Source organism: Coregonus lavaretus, assembly GCF_964263955.1.
Source record: "Coregonus lavaretus genome assembly, chromosome: 22".
Lineage (NCBI taxonomy): Eukaryota > Metazoa > Chordata > Actinopteri > Salmoniformes > Salmonidae > Coregonus > Coregonus lavaretus.
Window position 1 is genome coordinate 7802239 of NC_140009.1, and position 19689 is coordinate 7821927.

The window sequence follows — 19689 nt, forward strand, 5'->3', positions numbered from 1 at the left end:
GTGCTTATCAACATTAAAAGCTTGGGGAGCAAACACAGGAATAGTGGTTAACCATGTCCGGGTCCATGCAGAGACACGCATATTTGTTGTTTCTCCTCAGACTAAAATCAGAGTATTATTGCAGACCAGTACTCTGTTGGTTACTATGGTAACATGTAGGATAGAAGCCATTACTTTAGTTCCCAAAGCACATGCTGTTATCACCTAGGGGAGTGGTTGTTGTCGTTTGTAAAGTGACAAGGCAAAAGCAGATTGTAAAATATAGTCTCCTCTATCAAACAAACCAGGGTAGAATAGCTAGGGAGAGGTCAGAGCCTAAAGATATCTGCAATCATTCATTCCTTCATTAAAATCAGTCCATTCCTATGGTTCACAAAATTGAAAAAACAACATTGTAGCATCTCATTGCTGCCCTCAAGTGGAAGAACATAGAAACAGTCTCCCCCTCCCGAAATAGAAACAAGTGCTTTTTGTGGTTGTGAATGGGAAGTTGGAGGCCCTTCTCCGAGGCTGAGACACTTTCCCCCTCCACACAAACACCATGGGTAATCAATGTGTCTGTCTGTCAGACAGTATAGGGAGGGCGGGGTCGATACTATGGCACGCATGTGTGGATGTTGGCGTTCTTTGTGTATGCATGAAGGTATGTGCTTCAGTGTGTGTACGACTATGTGTTTGTGTACCGTAAATACTGTGCAAGTATGACAGTGTGTGTGTGTCTACAGTGTGATGACTGTGCCGTCCTCCTCTAAGCTCCTTCCCTCCAGGCCCCTGTTGGCGGTGCTCAGTGAGTTGGCGCTGTTGCTGGAGGCCAGGGCTCCGTTGGTGGTACGGAGGTCCAGATGGGGAACGTAGCGGGGCAGGGAGGGCACGGCCTCTCCGTCCACCTCTATCACCAGGTCCTCATCATCCTCATCACTCTCCAGCTCCTCTGGGTGGAAGTTCTGGATTATGTGTGCCGGAGTCGTCGCCATGGCAGCGCCCGGGGAGGAGTAGCCGTAGAAACTGCCGCCGCTGTCGGACGAGTGCCCCGAGCTCCCGGACACTGCCCCGCCCCCGCCACTCCGTACGATGTTGTTGCGCTGGTTGGCCGGCTTCACCGTCACGATGAGGTTGTGGCTGTTGGCGATCATCATGTCTGTCACCTGGTCCAGAGACTTGCCTTGCACCTCGATGCCGTTGACCTCCAGAACCTCGTCGTTGACGGCCAGCAGGCCCGTGCTCTCAGCCAGGCCCCCAGGCACCATGCGGGAGATGAAGATCCCAGGCACCTTCTCCAGGCCCTGGGGCGTGACCCGGACGCTGGAGCCGTCGCGGATGTAGAAGCCCAGCGGTTTCTCCTGGCCGTGCTTGTAGAGGCGAACCCGGCGGTGTGTCTCAGGGAGGATATCCACATCGATGATGGAGGAGACAGGCCTGAAGTCCCTGGGCAGGCTGATGATCACAGGGGGCTTCTTCCGGTTGGCATCAGGCCGTAGCAACATGGCCGCTAGGACCGTCTTCTTAGGACGGGTCAGAGAGTCCATACCAAATGAAGAGTAGTCTGCTTCCTCTGGGGGGGTGGAGAGAACAATGCATCAGAAACATATCAATATCACATGATACAGTTGGGATCTACTCTCATACTCCCATACCGTAAATGCTTCCTGATAATTATGGTGGAACTATAAATCATTACTGACAGTCTACTGCAGACTATACTGTAGTTATGGAAACGCGAAGGTGTTGCTCTAAGCCTGAGGCCTAGGGTTCCTTTTGCTTAGAGCCCCTCCCTCCCTCTCCGGTCTCTCTTTCATGGCAGGGCTTTCGGAATTCCTCAGAGGCTTACTCAAGGCAACTGTGCTGCTGTGAGACATACCTGGACTTTCACCTGAGCATGGCTCAGGGCAGGGACAGGGCTCTAGACTAGACCAAAGGTCTAAGAAGAGAGAGAACCAGGGACAGGGCTCTCTAAAATGGTTAACCACCAGCACACGGATGCTAAACATTAATATCATAACGTTCATTGCCTCCTGGGTCGTGTGCCCCAGTCCCTCCCTTTATCTATCGCTCTCTCTCGGTCTCTTCTTTCTCCCACTGGCTATATATGTCCTGGAATTAATGACATGTTCTCGTATCCCATGGTGTGTTGTAGTGTATGTATGTATGTATGTACACACTGTGTAGTTCTCAGGTGATATGGATATACTCTTTGCACCTAAGCATCAGCAGTAATTGTCCATGGATAGTCGTGTTGTCGTTATAGACTATGTGGGTGTGTTGGGATCTGGGATAGGGTCCAGGCAGGTTGTAGATAAGGATTCCAGCCCTCAGGTTGACAGGTACCCCTCCCCCCTCAACCAGAAAAACTAAGGTGTAGAGAGGAGTATCCCATCTCAATTCTAATTAAACATAAGTTCATTGCCTCATTGTCAGGACATTAGAACTGTATGACTACAAAATATAGGTTTACATATTCACAAAAACACATACTGATACGTTGGGAGTTAAAATGCATGAACACGCACAATAATCCAAACTCAAAACCTCCCCAAAAGAATGTAAGCATCCAGCTAATCTGCATGATGTTCACACAGAGGTAGCCTACAGTGCCTTCAGAGAGTATTCACACCCCCCTGACCTTTTCCACATTTTGTAGTGTTACAAAGTGGGATTCAAATTGATTTAATTTAATGTAATTATTTTTTTAAACGATTTACACAAAATACTCTAATATCAAAGTGGAAGAAAATTTATATTTGTAAAAAATTCATGAAAAAGAAAACTAATATATCTTAAGACCCTCACAAACCTCACAACCTTTTACAGATGCACAATTGAGAGCATCCTGTCGGGCTGTATCACCGCCTGGTACGGCAACTGCACCGCCCGCAACCGCAGGGCTCTCCAGAGGGTGGTGCGGTCTGCCTAACGCATCACCGGGGGCACACTGCTTGCCCTCCATGACACCTACAGCACCCGATGACACAGGAAGGCCAAAAAGATCATCAAGGACATCAACCACTGAGCCACGGCCTGTTCACCCCGCTACCATCCAGAAGGCGAGGTCAGTACAGGTGCATCAAAGCTGGGACCGAGAGACTGAAAAACAGCTTCTATCTCAAGGCCATCAGACTGTTAAATAGCCATCACTAGGAGGCGTCCACCCGGTTATGTAACCCTGCACCTTAGAGGCTGCTGCCCCATAGACATGGAATCACTGGCCACTTTAATAATGTTTACATACTGCTTTACTCATTTCATATGTATATACTGCATTCTATTCTACTGTATTTTAGTCAATGCCACTCCGACATTGCTCATCCTAATATTTATATATTTCTTAATTCCATTATTTTACTTTCGATTTGTGTGTATTGTTAGATACTACTGCACTGCTGGAGCTAGGAACACAAGCATAACCCTCCATGGTGAGAGTTAGGGTTGGCTGCACACCAGCATAACCCTCCATGGTGAGAGTTAGGGATGGCTACACACCAGCATAACCCTCCATGGTGAGAGTTAGGGATGGCTACACACCAGCATAACCCTCCATGGTGAGATAGGAACACAAGCATTTCGCTACACCCACAATAATATCTGCTAAATATGTGTATGTGACCAATAACATTTGATTTGATAAGTATTCAAACCCCTGAGTCAATACATCTTAGAATCACCTTTGGCAGCGATTACAGCTGTGAGTCTTTCTGGGTAAGTTTCTAAGAGCTTTCCACACCTGGATTGTGCAACATTTGCCCATTATTCTTTTCAAAATTCTTCAAGCTCTGTAAAATTGGTTGTTGATCATTGCTAGACAGCCATTTTCAGGTTTTGCTATAGATCTTCAAGCAGATTTAAATCGAAACTGTAACTCGGCCACTCAGGAACATTTCCTGTCTTCTTGGTAAGCAACTCCAGTATAAATTTGGCCTTGTGTTTCAGGTTATTGTCCTGCTGAAAGGTGAATTCATCTCCCAGTGTCTGGTGGAAAGCAGACTGAACCAGGTTTTCCTCTAGGATTTTGCTTGTGCTTAGCTCCATTCCATATCTGAAAAACTCCTCAGTCCTTAACGATTACAAGCATACCCATAATATGATGCAGCCACCACTATGCTTGAAAATATGGAGAGTGGGACTCAGTAATGTGTTGTATTGGATTTGCCCCAAACATAACACTTTGTATTCAGGACAAAAAGTTCATTGCTTTGCCACATTTTTTGCAGTTTTACTTTAGTGCCTTGTTGCAAACAGGATACATGTTTTGGAATATTTTTATTCTGTACAGGCTTCCTTCTTTTCACTATGTCATTTAGGTTAGTATTGTGGAGTAACTACAATGTTGTTGATCCATCCTTAGTCCTCTCCTATAACAGACATTAAACTGTAACTGTTTTAAAGTCACCATTGGCTCATGGTGAAATCCTTCCTCTCCGGCAACTGAGTTAGGAAGGACGCCTGTATCTTTGTAGTGACAGGGTGTATTGATACACCATCCCAAGTGTAATTAATAACTTCACCATGCTCAAAGGGATATTTATTTTATTTTGACCCATCTACCAATAGGTGCCCTTCTTTGCAGGCATTGGAAAACCTCCCTGGTCTTTGTGGTTGAATCTAGGTTTGAAATTAACTGCTCGACTGAAGGACCTTACAGATAATTGTGTGTGTGGGTTATAGAGATGAGGTAGTCATTCAAACATCATGTTAAACACTATTATTGCAACTTATGTGACTTGTTAAGCAAATGTTTACTCGTGAATTTATTTAGGCTTGCAATAACAAAGCAGTTGAATACCTATTGACTAAAGACATTTCAGCTTTTCATTTTGGGGTATTGTGTGTAGGCCAGTGACAAGAAAACAACATTTAATCCATTTGAAATTCAGGCTGTAACAACAAAATGTGGAAAAAGTCAAGGGGTGTGAATACTGGGTGAGCTGGGTGGCAGCCGATTGGTTAAGAGGTTGGGCCAGTAAACGAAAAGTTGTTGGTTCGAATCCCCGAGCTGACTAGGTGAAATCTGTCGATGTGCCCTTGAGCAAGGCACTTAACCATAATTGCTCCTGTAAGTCGCTCTGGATAAGAGAGTCTGCTAAATGTCTAAAATGTAAAAATAAATACTTTCTGAAGGCCCTCTGTCTACTCTACACACAGATAGGCATTTCTAAGGACAGGCACACACAGATCTGGCAGACTGGTCCCTACAGTGCAGTCAGGCATACCAGTTCATCTCTCTGTTTCCCCCTCTCCTTTTTCTACTACTCTTTCACTCAGTCTCTTCTCTCCCCCCCCCCTTCCCACATATCAAAGTGCAAGTCTAACAATGAGGTTATAGTGAAGGATGACGTGTACAACAGGAGGCCCCTGAGGGCCACTCATACAGGCTCAGGAAAGACATGCTGTTCTAGAAGTCACAAACAGGCACTCACATCAACAACTACACAACACGCACTTATGCTTAGGCTTGCTCACACACACACACAACTGAAAACACACACTGCTCCATCCCTTGACTGTTCGTGTTGATCTCTGACTAATGATCCTCTGTGTGACACATGCCAGTGAAAACCAATACCTCATCTCAGAGCAATGAGCTTCTCAGTCTCGTTAAAGCAGCTAGCTTCTCAGTCTCGTTAAAGCAGCTAGCAAGGTTTTCAGTCTCATTAAAGCAGCTAGCAGGGCTTTCAGTCTTATTAAAGCAGCTGGCAAGGCTTTCAGTCTCATTAAAGCAACTAGCAAGGCTTTCAGTCTCATTAAAGCAACTAGCAAGGCTTTCAAGAGTAATTCATCTATTTTATACACACACCTGATCAAATAGTTGACCCTTCCTAAATGTTATCCCTTCAACCCGCCACCACTGGTTTCCTATGGTCGATAAAGTAGGCGTAAATAGTCAATACTATGGCGCTAACGCCCCAAGACCCAGACTAATCATCTGACTGTCTTGGTGTGTGTGTCCCTTTGGGGGTCACTGTCATAATACCACAGTTCCCTCTGAGCTGGGCAACCGGGGTCACCATTACACTCGGTGCCATGAGACAGTTTATCCGTTTTTCTCATTAATGTCCAATGGCTGGCTGATAAACTACACACAACGATATAACTCTCACCTGTAGATAGGAGTTCACCTTTATGCTCCTTAAGTACATGACTCAAACGTCAGGAACGTAATTGAGTGAGTGAGCATATGTGAGTTAATAATTAATCAATCCAATCAGTGATAACTGTGTAAGAAGTAAACACCAGCATAACCCTCCATGGTGAGAGTTAGGGTTGGCTACACTCCAGCATAACCCTCCATGGTGAGAGTTAGGGTTGGCTACACTCCAGCATAACCCTCCATGGTGAGAGTTAGGGTTGGCTACACACCAGCATAACCCTCCATGGTGAGAGTTAGGGTTGGCTACACACCAGCATAACCCTCCAGGGTGAGAGTAAGGGTTGGCTACACACCAGCATAACCCTCCAGGGTGAGAGTAAAGGTTGGCTACACACCAGCATAACCCTCCAGGGTGAGAGTAAGGGTTGGCTACACACCAGCATAACCCTCCATGGTGAGAGTTAGGGTTGGCTACACACCAGCATAACCCTCCAGGGTGAGATTTAGGGTTGGCTGCACACCAGCATAACCCTCCAGGGTGAGAGTTAGGGTTGGCTGCACACCAGCATAACCCTCCATGGTGAGAGTTAGGGTTGGCTGCACACCAGCATAACCCTCCATGGTGAGAGTTAGGGTTGGCTACACACCAGCATAACCCTCCATGGTGAGAGTTAGGGTTGGCTACACACCAGCATAACCCTCCAGGGTGAGAGTTAGGGTTGGCTACACACCAGCATAACCCTCCATGGTGAGAGTTAGGGTTGGCTACACACCAGCATAACCCTCCAGGGTGAGAGTTAGGGTTGGCTACACACCAGCATAACCCTCCAGGGTGAGAGTTAGGGTTGGCTACACACCAGCATAACCCTCCATGGTGAGAGTTAGGGTTGGCTACACACCAGCATAACCCTCCATGGTGAGAGTTAGGGTTGGCTACACACCAGCATAACCCTCCATGGTGAGAGTTAGGGTTGGCTACACACCAGCATAACCCTCCATGGTGAGAGTTAGGGTTGGCTACACACCAGCATAACCCTCCAGGGTGAGAGTTAGGGTTGGCTGCACTCCAGCATAACCCTCCATGGTGAGAGTTAGGGTTGGCTGCACTCCAGCATAAACCTCCATGGTGAGAGTTAGGGTTGGCTGCACTCCAGCATAAACCTCCATGGTGAGAGTTAGGGTTGGCTGCACACCAGCGTAAACCTCCATGGTGAGAGTTAGGGTTGGCTGCACACCAGCGTAACCCTCCAGGGTGAGAGTTAGGGTTGGCTACACACCAGCATAACCCTCCAGGGTGAGAGTTAGGGTTGGCTACACACCAGCATAACCCTCCATGGTGAGAGTTAGGGTTGGCTGCACACCAGCATAACCCTCCAGGGTGAGAGTTAGGGTTGGCTGCACTCCAGCATAACCCTCCATGGTGAGAGTTAGGGTTGGCTGCACTCCAGCATAACCCTCCATGGTGAGAGTTAGGGTTGGCTACACACCAGCATAACCCTCCATGGTGAGAGTTAGGGTTGGCTGCACTCCAGCATAACCCTCCATGGTGAGAGTTAGGGTTGGCTACACACCAGCATAACCCTCCAGGGTGAGAGTTAGGGTTGGCTACACACCAGCATAACCCTCCATGGTGAGAGTTAGGGTTGGCTGCACACCAGCATAACCCTCCATGGTGAGAGTTAGGGATGGCTACACACACAAGCATAACCCTCCAGGGTGAGAGTTAGGGTTGGCTACACACCAGCATAACCCTCCATGGTGAGAGTTAGGGTTGGCTACACACCAGCATAACCCTCCATGGTGAGAGTTAGGGTTGGCTGCACTCCAGCATAACCCTCCATGGTGAGAGTTAGGGTTGGCTACACACCAGCATAACCCTCCATGGTGAGAGTTAGGGTTGGCTGCACACCAGCATAACCCTCCATGGTGAGAGTTAGGGTTGGCTGCACACCAGCATAACCCTCCATGGTGAGAGTTAGGGATGGCTACACACCAGCATAACCCTCCATGGTGAGAGTTAGGGATGGCTACACACCAGCATAACCCTCCATGGTGAGAGTTAGTGATGGCTACACACCAGCATAACCCTCCATGGTGAGAGTTAGGGTTGGCTGCACACCAGCATAACCCTCCATGGTGAGAGTTAGGGATGGCTACACACCAGCATAACCCTCCATGGTGAGAGTTAGGGTTGGCTACACACCAGCATAACCCTCCATGGTGAGAGTTAGGGATGGCTACACACCAGCATAACCCTCCATGGTGAGAGTTAGGGATGGCTACACACCAGCATAACCCTCCATGGTGAGATAGGAACACAAGCATTTCGCTACACCCACAATAATATCTGCTAAATATGTGTATGTGACCAATAACATTTGATTTGATAAGTATTCAAACCCCTGAGTCAATACATCTTAGAATCACCTTTGGCAGCGATTACAGCTGTGAGTCTTTCTGGGTAAGTTTCTAAGAGCTTTCCACACCTGGATTGTGCAACATGTGCCCATTATTCTTTTCAAAATTCTTCAAGCTCTGTAAAATTGGTTGTTGATCAATGCTAGACAGCCATTTTCAGGTTTTGCTATAGATCTTCAAGCAGATTTAAATCGAAACTGTAACTCGGCCACTTCTTGGTAAGCAACTCCAGTATAAATTTGGCCTTGTGTTTCAGGTTATTGTCCTGCTGAAAGGTGAATTCATCTCCCAGTGTCTGGTGGAAAGCAGACTGAACCAGGTTTTCCTCTAGGATTTTGCTTGTGCTTAGCTCCATTCCATATCTGAAAAACTCCTCAGTCCTTAACGATTACAAGCATACCCATAATATGATGCAGCCACCACTATGCTTGAAAATATGGAGAGTGGGACTCAGTAATGTGTTGTATTGGATTTGCCCCAAACATAACACTTTGTATTCAGGACAAAAAGTTCATTGCTTTGCCACATTTTTTGCAGTTTTACTTTAGTGCCTTGTTGCAAACAGGGTACATGTTTTGGAATATTTTTTATTCTGTACAGGCTTCCTTCTTTTCACTATGTCATTTAGGTTAGTATTGTGGAGTAACTACTTTTATTTTATTTATTTCACCTTTATTTAACCAGGTAAGCCAGTTGAGAACAAGTTCTCATTTACAACTGCGACCTGGCCAAGATAAAGCAAAGCAGTGCGATAAAAACAACAACACAGAGTTACATATGGGGTAAAACAAAACATAAAGTCAAAAATACAGCAGAAAATATATATACAGTGTGTGCAAATGAAGCAAGTTATGGATGTAAGGCAATAAATAGGCCATAGTGCAAAATAATTACAATTAGTATTAACACTGGAATGCTAGATGTGCAAGAGATGATGTGCAAATAGAGATACTGGGGTGCAAATGAGCAAAATAAATAACAATATGGGGATGAGGTAGTTGAGTGGGCTAATTTCAGAAGGGCTGTGTACAGTGGCGGCTCCTGAAAAAATTCTCAGGAGGGGCAATTTTTCTGATGATTTAGGTGACCTACACACATTTTAAAAAAGATATGTCCAGCAACAACATGAAGACAGGGGCAGCATATAAGTCAATACCAGAAGCATTTATTGACTGATCTGGGGAGATGGATTCCAGTTTCTGTGACAGATTATAAATAATCTCTGATGCCTTTGTTATATTAGCTTTTGGTTGAATGTACTGTCGTAGTAAATATATAATGTTATAGCTTGGTCTGACTAAAATCTTGTGCATGACCCATTTTGTGTTGGGCCTTTGTATTCAATACAATGAACAAGAGTCCTATCTTGTCAGCCTTGTCAGCAGGTGGCTAAGGATAACACCCACGCCATAGGTCTCTCAGTTCTTCCAACTCACGAGTTCTTGCCCTGAGGACACACACACACACACCCACACACACACACACACACACACATCATCACTGATAAACACACACACACACACACACACACACATCATCACTGATAACAAACACACACACACACACACACACACACACACACACACACACTGATAACAAACACACACACACACACACAAATCCTCTTCTCTTAGGCTGAACATCTGAAGACAGAGAACCCGACTCAGAGCCAATGCAACAGTGACACTAGCCTGGAGGTGACCTCGCCCAACTCATCAGGACCAATCAGAAGATCAGAACTACTAGATTCAACCTACTTCATTTTATTGTATAAAATGTCAGCACACAATGTTTAGGGGCTCTTCTGATAAACTCCCTACGAGTTTGACGAACGGGTCCGTGCACGCGATTCCAGATATCTTTACCTCTGAATAAACTGCCTTATATTATACAATTATCCACCTTGTCCAAAAGTCTCTACTTGGTCTCCGTTCTCCAGTAAACTTGTTTTATCAACAATAGTAAGGTTCAATGACACAGAAAGCAGTTCAATGTCGGGGTACAGAGTCGCTCTCTTACCAGGATCGCGGTCCGCTCTGACCAGGGTGAAGCCGGCCGGCTCCACCTCTCTGTCCGGGACTCTGTCATCCAGCCAAGTATCCCAGCTGTATTGGGATTCCGCTGCCAGCAGCGTTTTCATTATTTAGTCCGTTCGTAGCGGGTATGTACACGATCAACAAGATCAGTCCAAAACCGAAGATCAGTCCAAAGCAGAATGTTTGCAGAATGTTTGTAAACTAAGTCTACAAATTAAAAACATAAAATAACGCCACACTGCAGGTCGCAACATAGACGCTGTTAGCCGCCATTGTCTTAGTTACGTTCAACGTTACGTCACGTATGACGAAAGCGCGTAAGTGCATGCCCACAGACACCCATAGAGAATGTATTGAAAGCTTTGAAATTTGAAAAAAATAGATTTTACATGACAGGCTATGAGAGACTTCTGGGCGATTTTCAACCTGACTGAAATCGCCCAAAAAACGGGCGGGGCCATTTGAAGCACGACTTTAGCCTGATTTGACATTTAGTGGCTGGCAGATCAGACGTGAACACTGATAACTGCTGTTGCCGTGATATAATTGATTAGAAAAAAAATCCCTTCCTTTTCCCGTTTGGCAGTGCGTCGCCCATATCGCCCTATTGAACAAGCCGTCCCTGGCTGTGTACAGGTGCAGTGATCGGTAAGGTGCTCTGACAACTGATGCTTAAAGTTAGTGAGGGAGATAAGAGTCTCCAGCTTCAGAGATTTTTGCAGTTCGTTCCAGTCATTGGCAGCAGAGAACTGGAAGGAATGGCGGCCAAAGGAGGTGTTGGCTTTGGGGATGACCAGTGAGATATACCTGCTGGAGCGCATACTACGGGTGGGTGTTGCAATGGTGACCAATGAGCTAAGATAAGGCGGAAATTTGCCTAGCAGTGATTTATAGATGGCCTGGAGCCAGTGTGTTTGGCGACGAATATGTAGTGAGGACCAGCCAACAAAAGCGTACAGGTCAAAGTGGTGGGTAGTATATGGGGCTTTGGAGACAAAACGTATGGCACTGTGATAGACTACATCTAATTTGCTGAGTAGAGTGTTGGAGGCTATTTTGTAAATGACATCGCCGAAGTCAAGGATCGGTAGGATAGTCAGTTTTACGAGGGCATGTTTGGCAGCATGAGTGAAGGAGGCTTTGTTGCGAAATAGGAAGCCGATTCCAGATTTCACTTTGGATTGGAGATGCTTAATGTGAGTCTGGAAGGAGAGTTTACAGTCTAACCAGACGCCTAGGTATTTGTAGTTGTCCACATACTCTAGGTCAGACCCGTCGAGAGTAGTGATTCTAGTCGGGTGGGCGGGTGCCAGCAGCGTTCGATTGAAGAGCATGCATTTACTTTTACTAGTGTTTAAGAGCAGTTGGAGGCTACGGAAGGAGTGTTGTATGGCATTGAAGCTCGTTTGGAGGTTTGTTAACACAGTGTCCAATGAAGGGCCAGATGTATACAAAATGGTGTCGTCTGCGTAGAGGTGGATCTGAGAGTCACCAGCAGCAAGAGCGACATCATTGATATACACAGAGAAAAGAGTCGGCCCAAGAATTGAACCCTGTGGCACCCCCATAGAGACTGCCATAGGTACAGACAACAGGCCCTCCGATTTGACACATTGAACTCTATCTGAGAAGTAGTTGGTGAACCAGGCGAGGCAGTCATTTGAGAAACCAAGGCTATTTAGTCTGCCAATAAGAATGTGGTGGTTGACAAGAGTCGAAAGCCTTGGCCAGGTCGATGAAGACGGCTGCACAGTACTGTCTATTATCGATCGCGGTTATAATATCGTTTAGGACCTTGAGCGTGGCTGAGGTGCACCCATGACCAGCTCGGAAACCGGATTGCATAGTGGAGAAGGTACGGTGGGATTCGAAATGGTCGGTGATCTGTTTGTTAACTTGGCTTTCAAAAACTTTCGAAAGGCAGGGCAGGATGGATATAGGTCTGTAACAGTTTGGATCTAGAGTGTCACCCCCTTTGAAGAGGGGGATGACCGCGGCAGCTTTCCAATCTCTGGGGATCTCAGACGTTACGAAAGAGAGGTTGAACAGGCTAGTAATAGGGGTTGCGACAATTTCGGCTGCTATTTTTAGAAAGAAAGGGTCCAGATTGTCTATCCCAGATGATTTGTAGGGGTCCAGATTTTGCAGCTTTCAGAACATCAGCTGTCTGAATTTGTGTGAAGGAGAAGCGGGGGGGGGGGGGGGGGGGGGGGGGCATGGGCAAGTTGCAGAGGAGGGTGCAGAGTTGGTGGCCGGGGTAGTGGTAGCCAGGTGGAAAGCATGGCCAGCCGTAGCAAAATGCTTGTTGAAATTCTCGATTATTGTAGATTTATCGGTGGTGATAGTGTTTCCTAGCCTCAGTGCAGTAGGCAGCTGGGAGGAAGTGCTCTTATTCTCCATGGACTTTACAGTGTCCCAAAACGTTTTGGAGTTAGTGCTACAGGATGCACATTTCTGTTTGAAAAAGCTAGCCTTTGCTTTCCTAACTGCTTGTGTATATTGGTTCCTAACTTCCCTGAAAAGTTGCATATCGCGGGGGCTATTCGATGCTAATGCAGTACGCCACAGGATGTTTTTGTGCTGGTCAAGGGCAGTCAAGTCTGAGGAGAACCAGGGGCTATATCTGTTCTTAGTTCTGAATTTTTTTGAATGGGGCATGCTTATTTAAGATTGAGAGGAAAGCACTTTTAAAGAACAACCAGGCATCCTCTACAGACGGAATGAGATCTATATCCATCCAGGATACCCGGGCCAGGTCAATTAGAAAGGCCTGCTCGCTAAAGTGTTTTAGGGAGCGTTTGACAGTGATGAGGGGTGGTCGTTTGACCGCGGACCCGTTACGGACGCAGGCAATAAGGCAGTGATCGCTGAGATCCTGGTTGAAGACAGCGGAGGTGTATTTAGAGGGTAAGTTAGTCAGGATGATATCTATGAGGGTGCCCATGTTTACGGATTTAGGGTTGTACCTGGTAGGTTCCTTGATAATTGAGATTGAGGGCATCTAGTTTGGATTGTAGGATGGCCGGGGTGTTAAGCATATCCCAGTTTAGGTGACCAAGCAGTACGAACCCTGAGGATAGATGGGGGGCAATCAATTCACATATGGTGTCCAGGGCACAGCTGGGGGCTGAGGGGGGTCTGTAGCAAGCGGCAACAGTGAGAGACTTATTTCTGGAAAGGTGGATTTTTTGAAGAAGCTCAAACTGTTTGGGCACAGACCTGGATAGTATGATAGAACTCTGCAGGCTCTCTCTACTGTAGATTGCAACTCCACCCCCTTTGGCAGTTCTATCGAGACGGAAAATGTTGTTGATCCATCCTTAGTTTTCTCCTATCACAGACATTAAACTCTGTAACTGTTTTAAAGTCACCATTGGCCTCAGGGTGAAATCCTTCCTCTCCGGCAACTGAGTTAGGAAGGACGCCTGTATCTTCGTAGTGACAGGGTGTATCGATACACCATCCCAAGTGTAATTAATAATTTCACCATGCTCAAAGGGATATTTATTTTATTTTGACCCATCTACCAATAGGTGCCCTTCTTTGCAGGCATTGGAAAACCTCCCTGGTCTTTGTGGTTGAATCTAGGTTTGAAATTAACTGCTCGACTGAAGGACCTTACAGATAATTGTGTGTGTGGGTTATAGAGATGAGGTAGTCATTCAAACATCATGTTAAACACTATTATTGCAACTTATGTGACTTGTTAAGCAAATGTTTACTCGTGAATTTATTTAGGCTTGCAATAACAAAGCGGTTGAATACCTATTGACTAAAGACATTTCAGCTTTTCATTTTGGGGTATTGTGTGTAGGCCAGTGACAAGAAAACAACATTTAATCCATTTGAAATTCAGGCTGTAACAACAAAATGTGGAAAAAGTCAAGGGGTGTGAATACTGGGTGGCAGCCGATTGGTTAAGAGGTTGGGCCAGTAAACGAAAAGTTGTTGGTTCGAATCCCCGAGCTGACTAGGTGAAATCTGTCGATGTGCCCTTGAGCAAGGCACTTAACCATAATTGCTCCTGTAAGTCGCTCTGGATAAGAGAGTCTGCTAAATGTCTAAAATGTAAAAATAAATACTTTCTGAAGGCCCTCTGTCTACTCTACACACAGATAGGCATTTCTAAGGACAGGCACACACAGATCTGGCAGACTGGTCCCTACAGTGCAGTCAGGCATACCAGTTCATCTCTCTGTTTCCCCCTCTCCTTTTTCTACTACTCTTTCACTCAGTCTCTTCTCTCCCCCCCCCCCTTCCCACATATCAAAGTGCAAGTCTAACAATGAGGTTATAGTGAAGGATGACGTGTACAACAGGAGGCCCCTGAGGGCCACTCATACAGGCTCAGGAAAGACATGCTGTTCTAGAAGTCACAAACAGGCACTCACATCAACAACTACACAACACGCACTTATGCTTAGGCTTGCTCACACACACAACTGAAAACACACACTGCTCCATCCCTTGACTGTTCGTGTTGATCTCTGACTAATGATCCTCTGTGTGACACATGCCAGTGAAAACCAATACCTCATCTCAGAGCAATGAGCTTCTCAGTCTCGTTAAAGCAGCTAGCTTCTCAGTCTCGTTAAAGCAGCTAGCAAGGTTTTCAGTCTCATTAAAGCAGCTAGCAGGGCTTTCAGTCTTATTAAAGCAGCTGGCAAGGCTTTCAGTCTCATTAAAGCAACTAGCAAGGCTTTCAGTCTCATTAAAGCAACTAGCAAGGCTTTCAAGAGTAATTCATCTATTTTATACACACACCTGATCAAATAGTTGACCCTTCCTAAATGTTATCCCTTCAACCCGCCACCACTGGTTTCCTATGGTCGATAAAGTAGGCGTAAATAGTCAATACTATGGCGCTAACGCCCCAAGACCCAGACTAATCATCTGACTGTCTTGGTGTGTGTGTCCCTTTGGGGGTCACTGTCATAATACCACAGTTCCCTCTGAGCTGGGCCACCGGGGTCACCATTACACTCGGTGCCATGAGACAGTTTATCCGTTTTTCTCATTAATGTGCAATGGCTGGCTGATAAACTACACACAACGATATAACTCTCACCTGTAGATAGGAGTTCACCTTTATGCTCCTTAAGTTCATGACTCAAACGTCAGGAACGTAATTGAGTGAGTGAGCATATGTGAGTTAATAATTAATCAATACAATCAGTGATAACTGTGTAAGAAGTAAACACCAGCATAACCCTCCAGGGTGAGAGTAAGGGTTGGCTACACTCCAGCATAACCCTCCATGGTGAGAGTTAGGGTTGGCTGCACTCCAGCATAACCCTCCATGGTGAGAGTTAGGGTTGGCTACACACCAGCATAACCCTCCAGGGTGAGAGTAAGGGTTGGCTACACTCCAGCATAACCCTCCATGGTGAGAGTTAGGGTTGGCTACACACCAGCATAACCCTCCATGGTGAGAGTTAGGGTTGGCTACACACCAGCATAACCCTCCAGGGTGAGAGTAAGGGTTGGCTACACACCAGCATAACCCTCCAGGGTGAGAGTAAGGGTTGGCTACACACCAGCATAACCCTCCAGGGTGAGAGTAAAGGTTGGCTACACACCAGCATAACCCTCCAGGGTGAGAGTAAGGGTTGGCTACACACCAGCATAACCCTCCAAGGTGAGAGTTAGGGTTGGCTACACACCAGCATAACCCTCCAGGGTGAGATTTAGGGTTGGCTGCACACCAGCATAACCCTCCAGGGTGAGAGTTAGGGTTGGCTGCACACCAGCATAACCCTCCATGGTGAGAGTTAGGGTTGGCTGCACACCAGCATAACCCTCCATGGTGAGAGTTAGGGTTGGCTACACACCAGCATAACCCTCCATGGTGAGAGTTAGGGTTGGCTACACACCAGCATAACCCTCCAGGGTGAGAGTTAGGGTTGGCTACACACCAGCATAACCCTCCATGGTGAGAGTTAGGGTTGGCTACACACCAGCATAACCCTCCAGGGTGAGAGTTAGGGTTGGCTACACACCAGCATAACCCTCCAGGGTGAGAGTTAGGGTTGGCTACACACCAGCATAACCCTCCATGGTGAGAGTTAGGGTTGGCTACACACCAGCATAACCCTCCATGGTGAGAGTTAGGGTTGGCTACACACCAGCATAACCCTCCATGGTGAGAGTTAGGGTTGGCTACACACCAGCATAACCCTCCATGGTGAGAGTTAGGGTTGGCTACACACCAGCATAACCCTCCATGGTGAGAGTTAGGGTTGGCTGCACTCCAGCATAACCCTCCAGGGTGAGAGTTAGGGTTGGCTACACACCAGCATAACCCTCCATGGTGAGAGTTAGGGTTGGCTGCACTCCAGCATAAACCTCCATGGTGAGAGTTAGGGTTGGCTGCACACCAGCGTAAACCTCCATGGTGAGAGTTAGGGTTGGCTGCACACCAGCGTAACCCTCCAGGGTGAGAGTTAGGGTTGGCTACACACCAGCATAACCCTCCAGGGTGAGAGTTAGGGTTGGCTACACACCAGCATAACCCTCCATGGTGAGAGTTAGGGTTGGCTGCACACCAGCATAACCCTCCAGGGTGAGAGTTAGGGTTGGCTGCACTCCAGCATAACCCTCCATGGTGAGAGTTAGGGTTGGCTGCACTCCAGCATAACCCTCCATGGTGAGAGTTAGGGTTGGCTACACACCAGCATAACCCTCCATGGTGAGAGTTAGGGTTGGCTGCACTCCAGCATAACCCTCCATGGTGAGAGTTAGGGTTGGCTACACACCAGCATAACCCTCCAGGGTGAGAGTTAGGGTTGGCTACACACCAGCATAACCCTCCATGGTGAGAGTTAGGGTTGGCTGCACTCCAGCATAACCCTCCATGGTGAAAGTTAGGGATGGCTACACACACCAGCATTACCCTCCAGGGTGAGAGTTAGGGTTGGCTACACACCAGCATAACCCTCCATGGTGAGAGTTAGGGTTGGCTGCACTCCAGCATAACCCTCCATGGTGAGAGTTAGGGTTGGCTACACACCAGCATAACCCTCCATGGTGAGAGTTAGGGTTGGCTGCACACCAGCATAACCCTCCATGGTGAGAGTTAGGGTTGGCTGCACACCAGCATAACCCTCCATGGTGAGAGTTAGGGATGGCTACACACCAGCATAACCCTCCATGGTGAGAGTTAGGGATGGCTACACACCAGCATAACCCTCCATGGTGAGAGTTAGGGATGGCTACACACCAGCATAACCCTCCATGGTGAGAGTTAGGGATGCTACACACCAGCATAACCCTCCATGGTGAGAGTTAGGGTTGGCTGCACACCAGCATAACCCTCCATGGTGAGAGTTAGGGATGGCTACACACCAGCATAACCCTCCATGGTGAGAGTTAGGGTTGGCTGCACACCAGCATAACCCTCCATGGTGAGAGTTAGGGTTGGCTGCACACCAGCATAACCCTCCATGGTGAGAGTTAGGGATGGCTACACACCAGCATAACCCTCCATGGTGAGAGTTAGGGATGGCTACACACCAGCATAACCCTCCATGGTGAGATAGGAACACAAGCATTTCGCTACACCCACAATAATATCTGCTAAATATGTGTATGTGACCAATAACATTTGATTTGATAAGTATTCAAACCCCTGAGTCAATACATCTTAGAATCACCTTTGGCAGCGATTACAGCTGTGAGTCTTTCTGGGTAAATTTCTAAGAGCTTTCCACACCTGGATTGTGCAACATGTGCCCTTTATTCTTTTCAAAATTCTTCAAGCTCTGTAAAATTGGTTGTTGATCAATGCTAGACAGCCATTTTCAGGTTTTGCTATAGATCTTCAAGCAGATTTAAATCGAAACTGTAACTCGGCCACTCAGGAACATTTCCTGTCTTCTTGGTAAGCAACTCCAGTATAAATTTGGCCTTGTGTTTCAGGTTATTGTCCTGCTGAAAGGTGAATTCATCTCCCAGTGTCTGGTGGAAAGCAGACTGAACCAGGTTTTCCTCTAGGATTTTGCTTGTGCTTAGCTCCATTCCATATCTGAAAAACTCCTCAGTCCTTAACGATTACAAGCATACCCATAATATGATGCAGCCACCACTATGCTTGAAAATATGGAGAGTGGGACTCAGTAATGTGTTGTATTGGATTTGCCCCAAACATAACACTTTGTATTCAGGACAAAAAGTTCATTGCTTTGCCACATTTTTTGCAGTTTTACTTTAGTGCCTTGTTGCAAACAGGGTACATGTTTTGGAATATTTTTTATTCTGTACAGGCTTCCTTCTTTTCACTATGTCATTTAGGTTAGTATTGTGGAGTAACTACTTTTATTTTATTTATTTCACCTTTATTTAACCAGGTAAGCCAGTTGAGAACAAGTTCTCATTTACAACTGCGAACTGGCCAAGATAAAGCAAAGCAGTGCAATAAAAACAACAACACAGAGTTACATATGGGGTAAAACAAAACATAAAGTCAAAAATACAGCAGAAAATATATATACAGTGTGTGCAAATGAAGCAAGTTATGGATGTAAGGCAATAAATAGGCCATAGTGCAAAATAATTACAATTAGTATTAACACTGGAATGCTAGATGTGCAAGAGATGATGTGCAAATAGAGATACTGGGGTGCAAATGAGCAAAATAAATAACAATATGGGGATGAGGTAGTTGAGTGGGCTAATTTCAGAAGGGCTGTGTACAGGTGCAGTGATCGGTAAGGTGCTCTGACAACTGATGCTTAAAGTTAGTGAGGGAGATAAGAGTCTCCAGCTTCAGAGATTTTTGCAGTTCGTTCCAGTCATTGGCAGCAGAGAACTGGAAGGAATGGCGGCCAAAGGAGGTGTTGGCTTTGGGGATGACCAGTGAGATATACCTGCTGGAGCGCATACTACGGGTGGGTGTTGCAATGGTGACCAATGAGCTAAGATAAGGCAGAAATTTGCCTAGCAGTGATTTATAGATGGCCTGGAGCCAGTGTGTTTGGCGACGAATATGTAGTGAGGACCAGCCAACAAAAGCGTACAGGTCAAAGTGGTGGGTAGTATATGGGGCTTTGGAGACAAAACGTATGGCACTGTGATAGACTACATCTAATTTGCTGAGTAGAGTGTTGGAGGCTATTTTGTAAATGACATCGCCGAAGTCAAGGATCGGTAGGATAG

At 46.4% G+C, this 19689-nt stretch overlaps 1 protein-coding gene across 1 annotated transcript in view; it reads right to left on the minus strand.

Moving 5' to 3' along the window:
* The window catches only part of LOC311149769 (partitioning defective 6 homolog beta-like), a 48126-nt gene continuing 28437 nt past the window's right edge, over positions 1–19689 (minus strand). Inside the window, exon 3 of the mRNA XM_084186994.1 lies at positions 1–1552. Coding sequence (XP_084043120.1) covers positions 720–1552 — 833 coding nt within the window. The 3' untranslated portion in view covers positions 1–719. The remainder of the gene's footprint in view (positions 1553–19689) is intronic.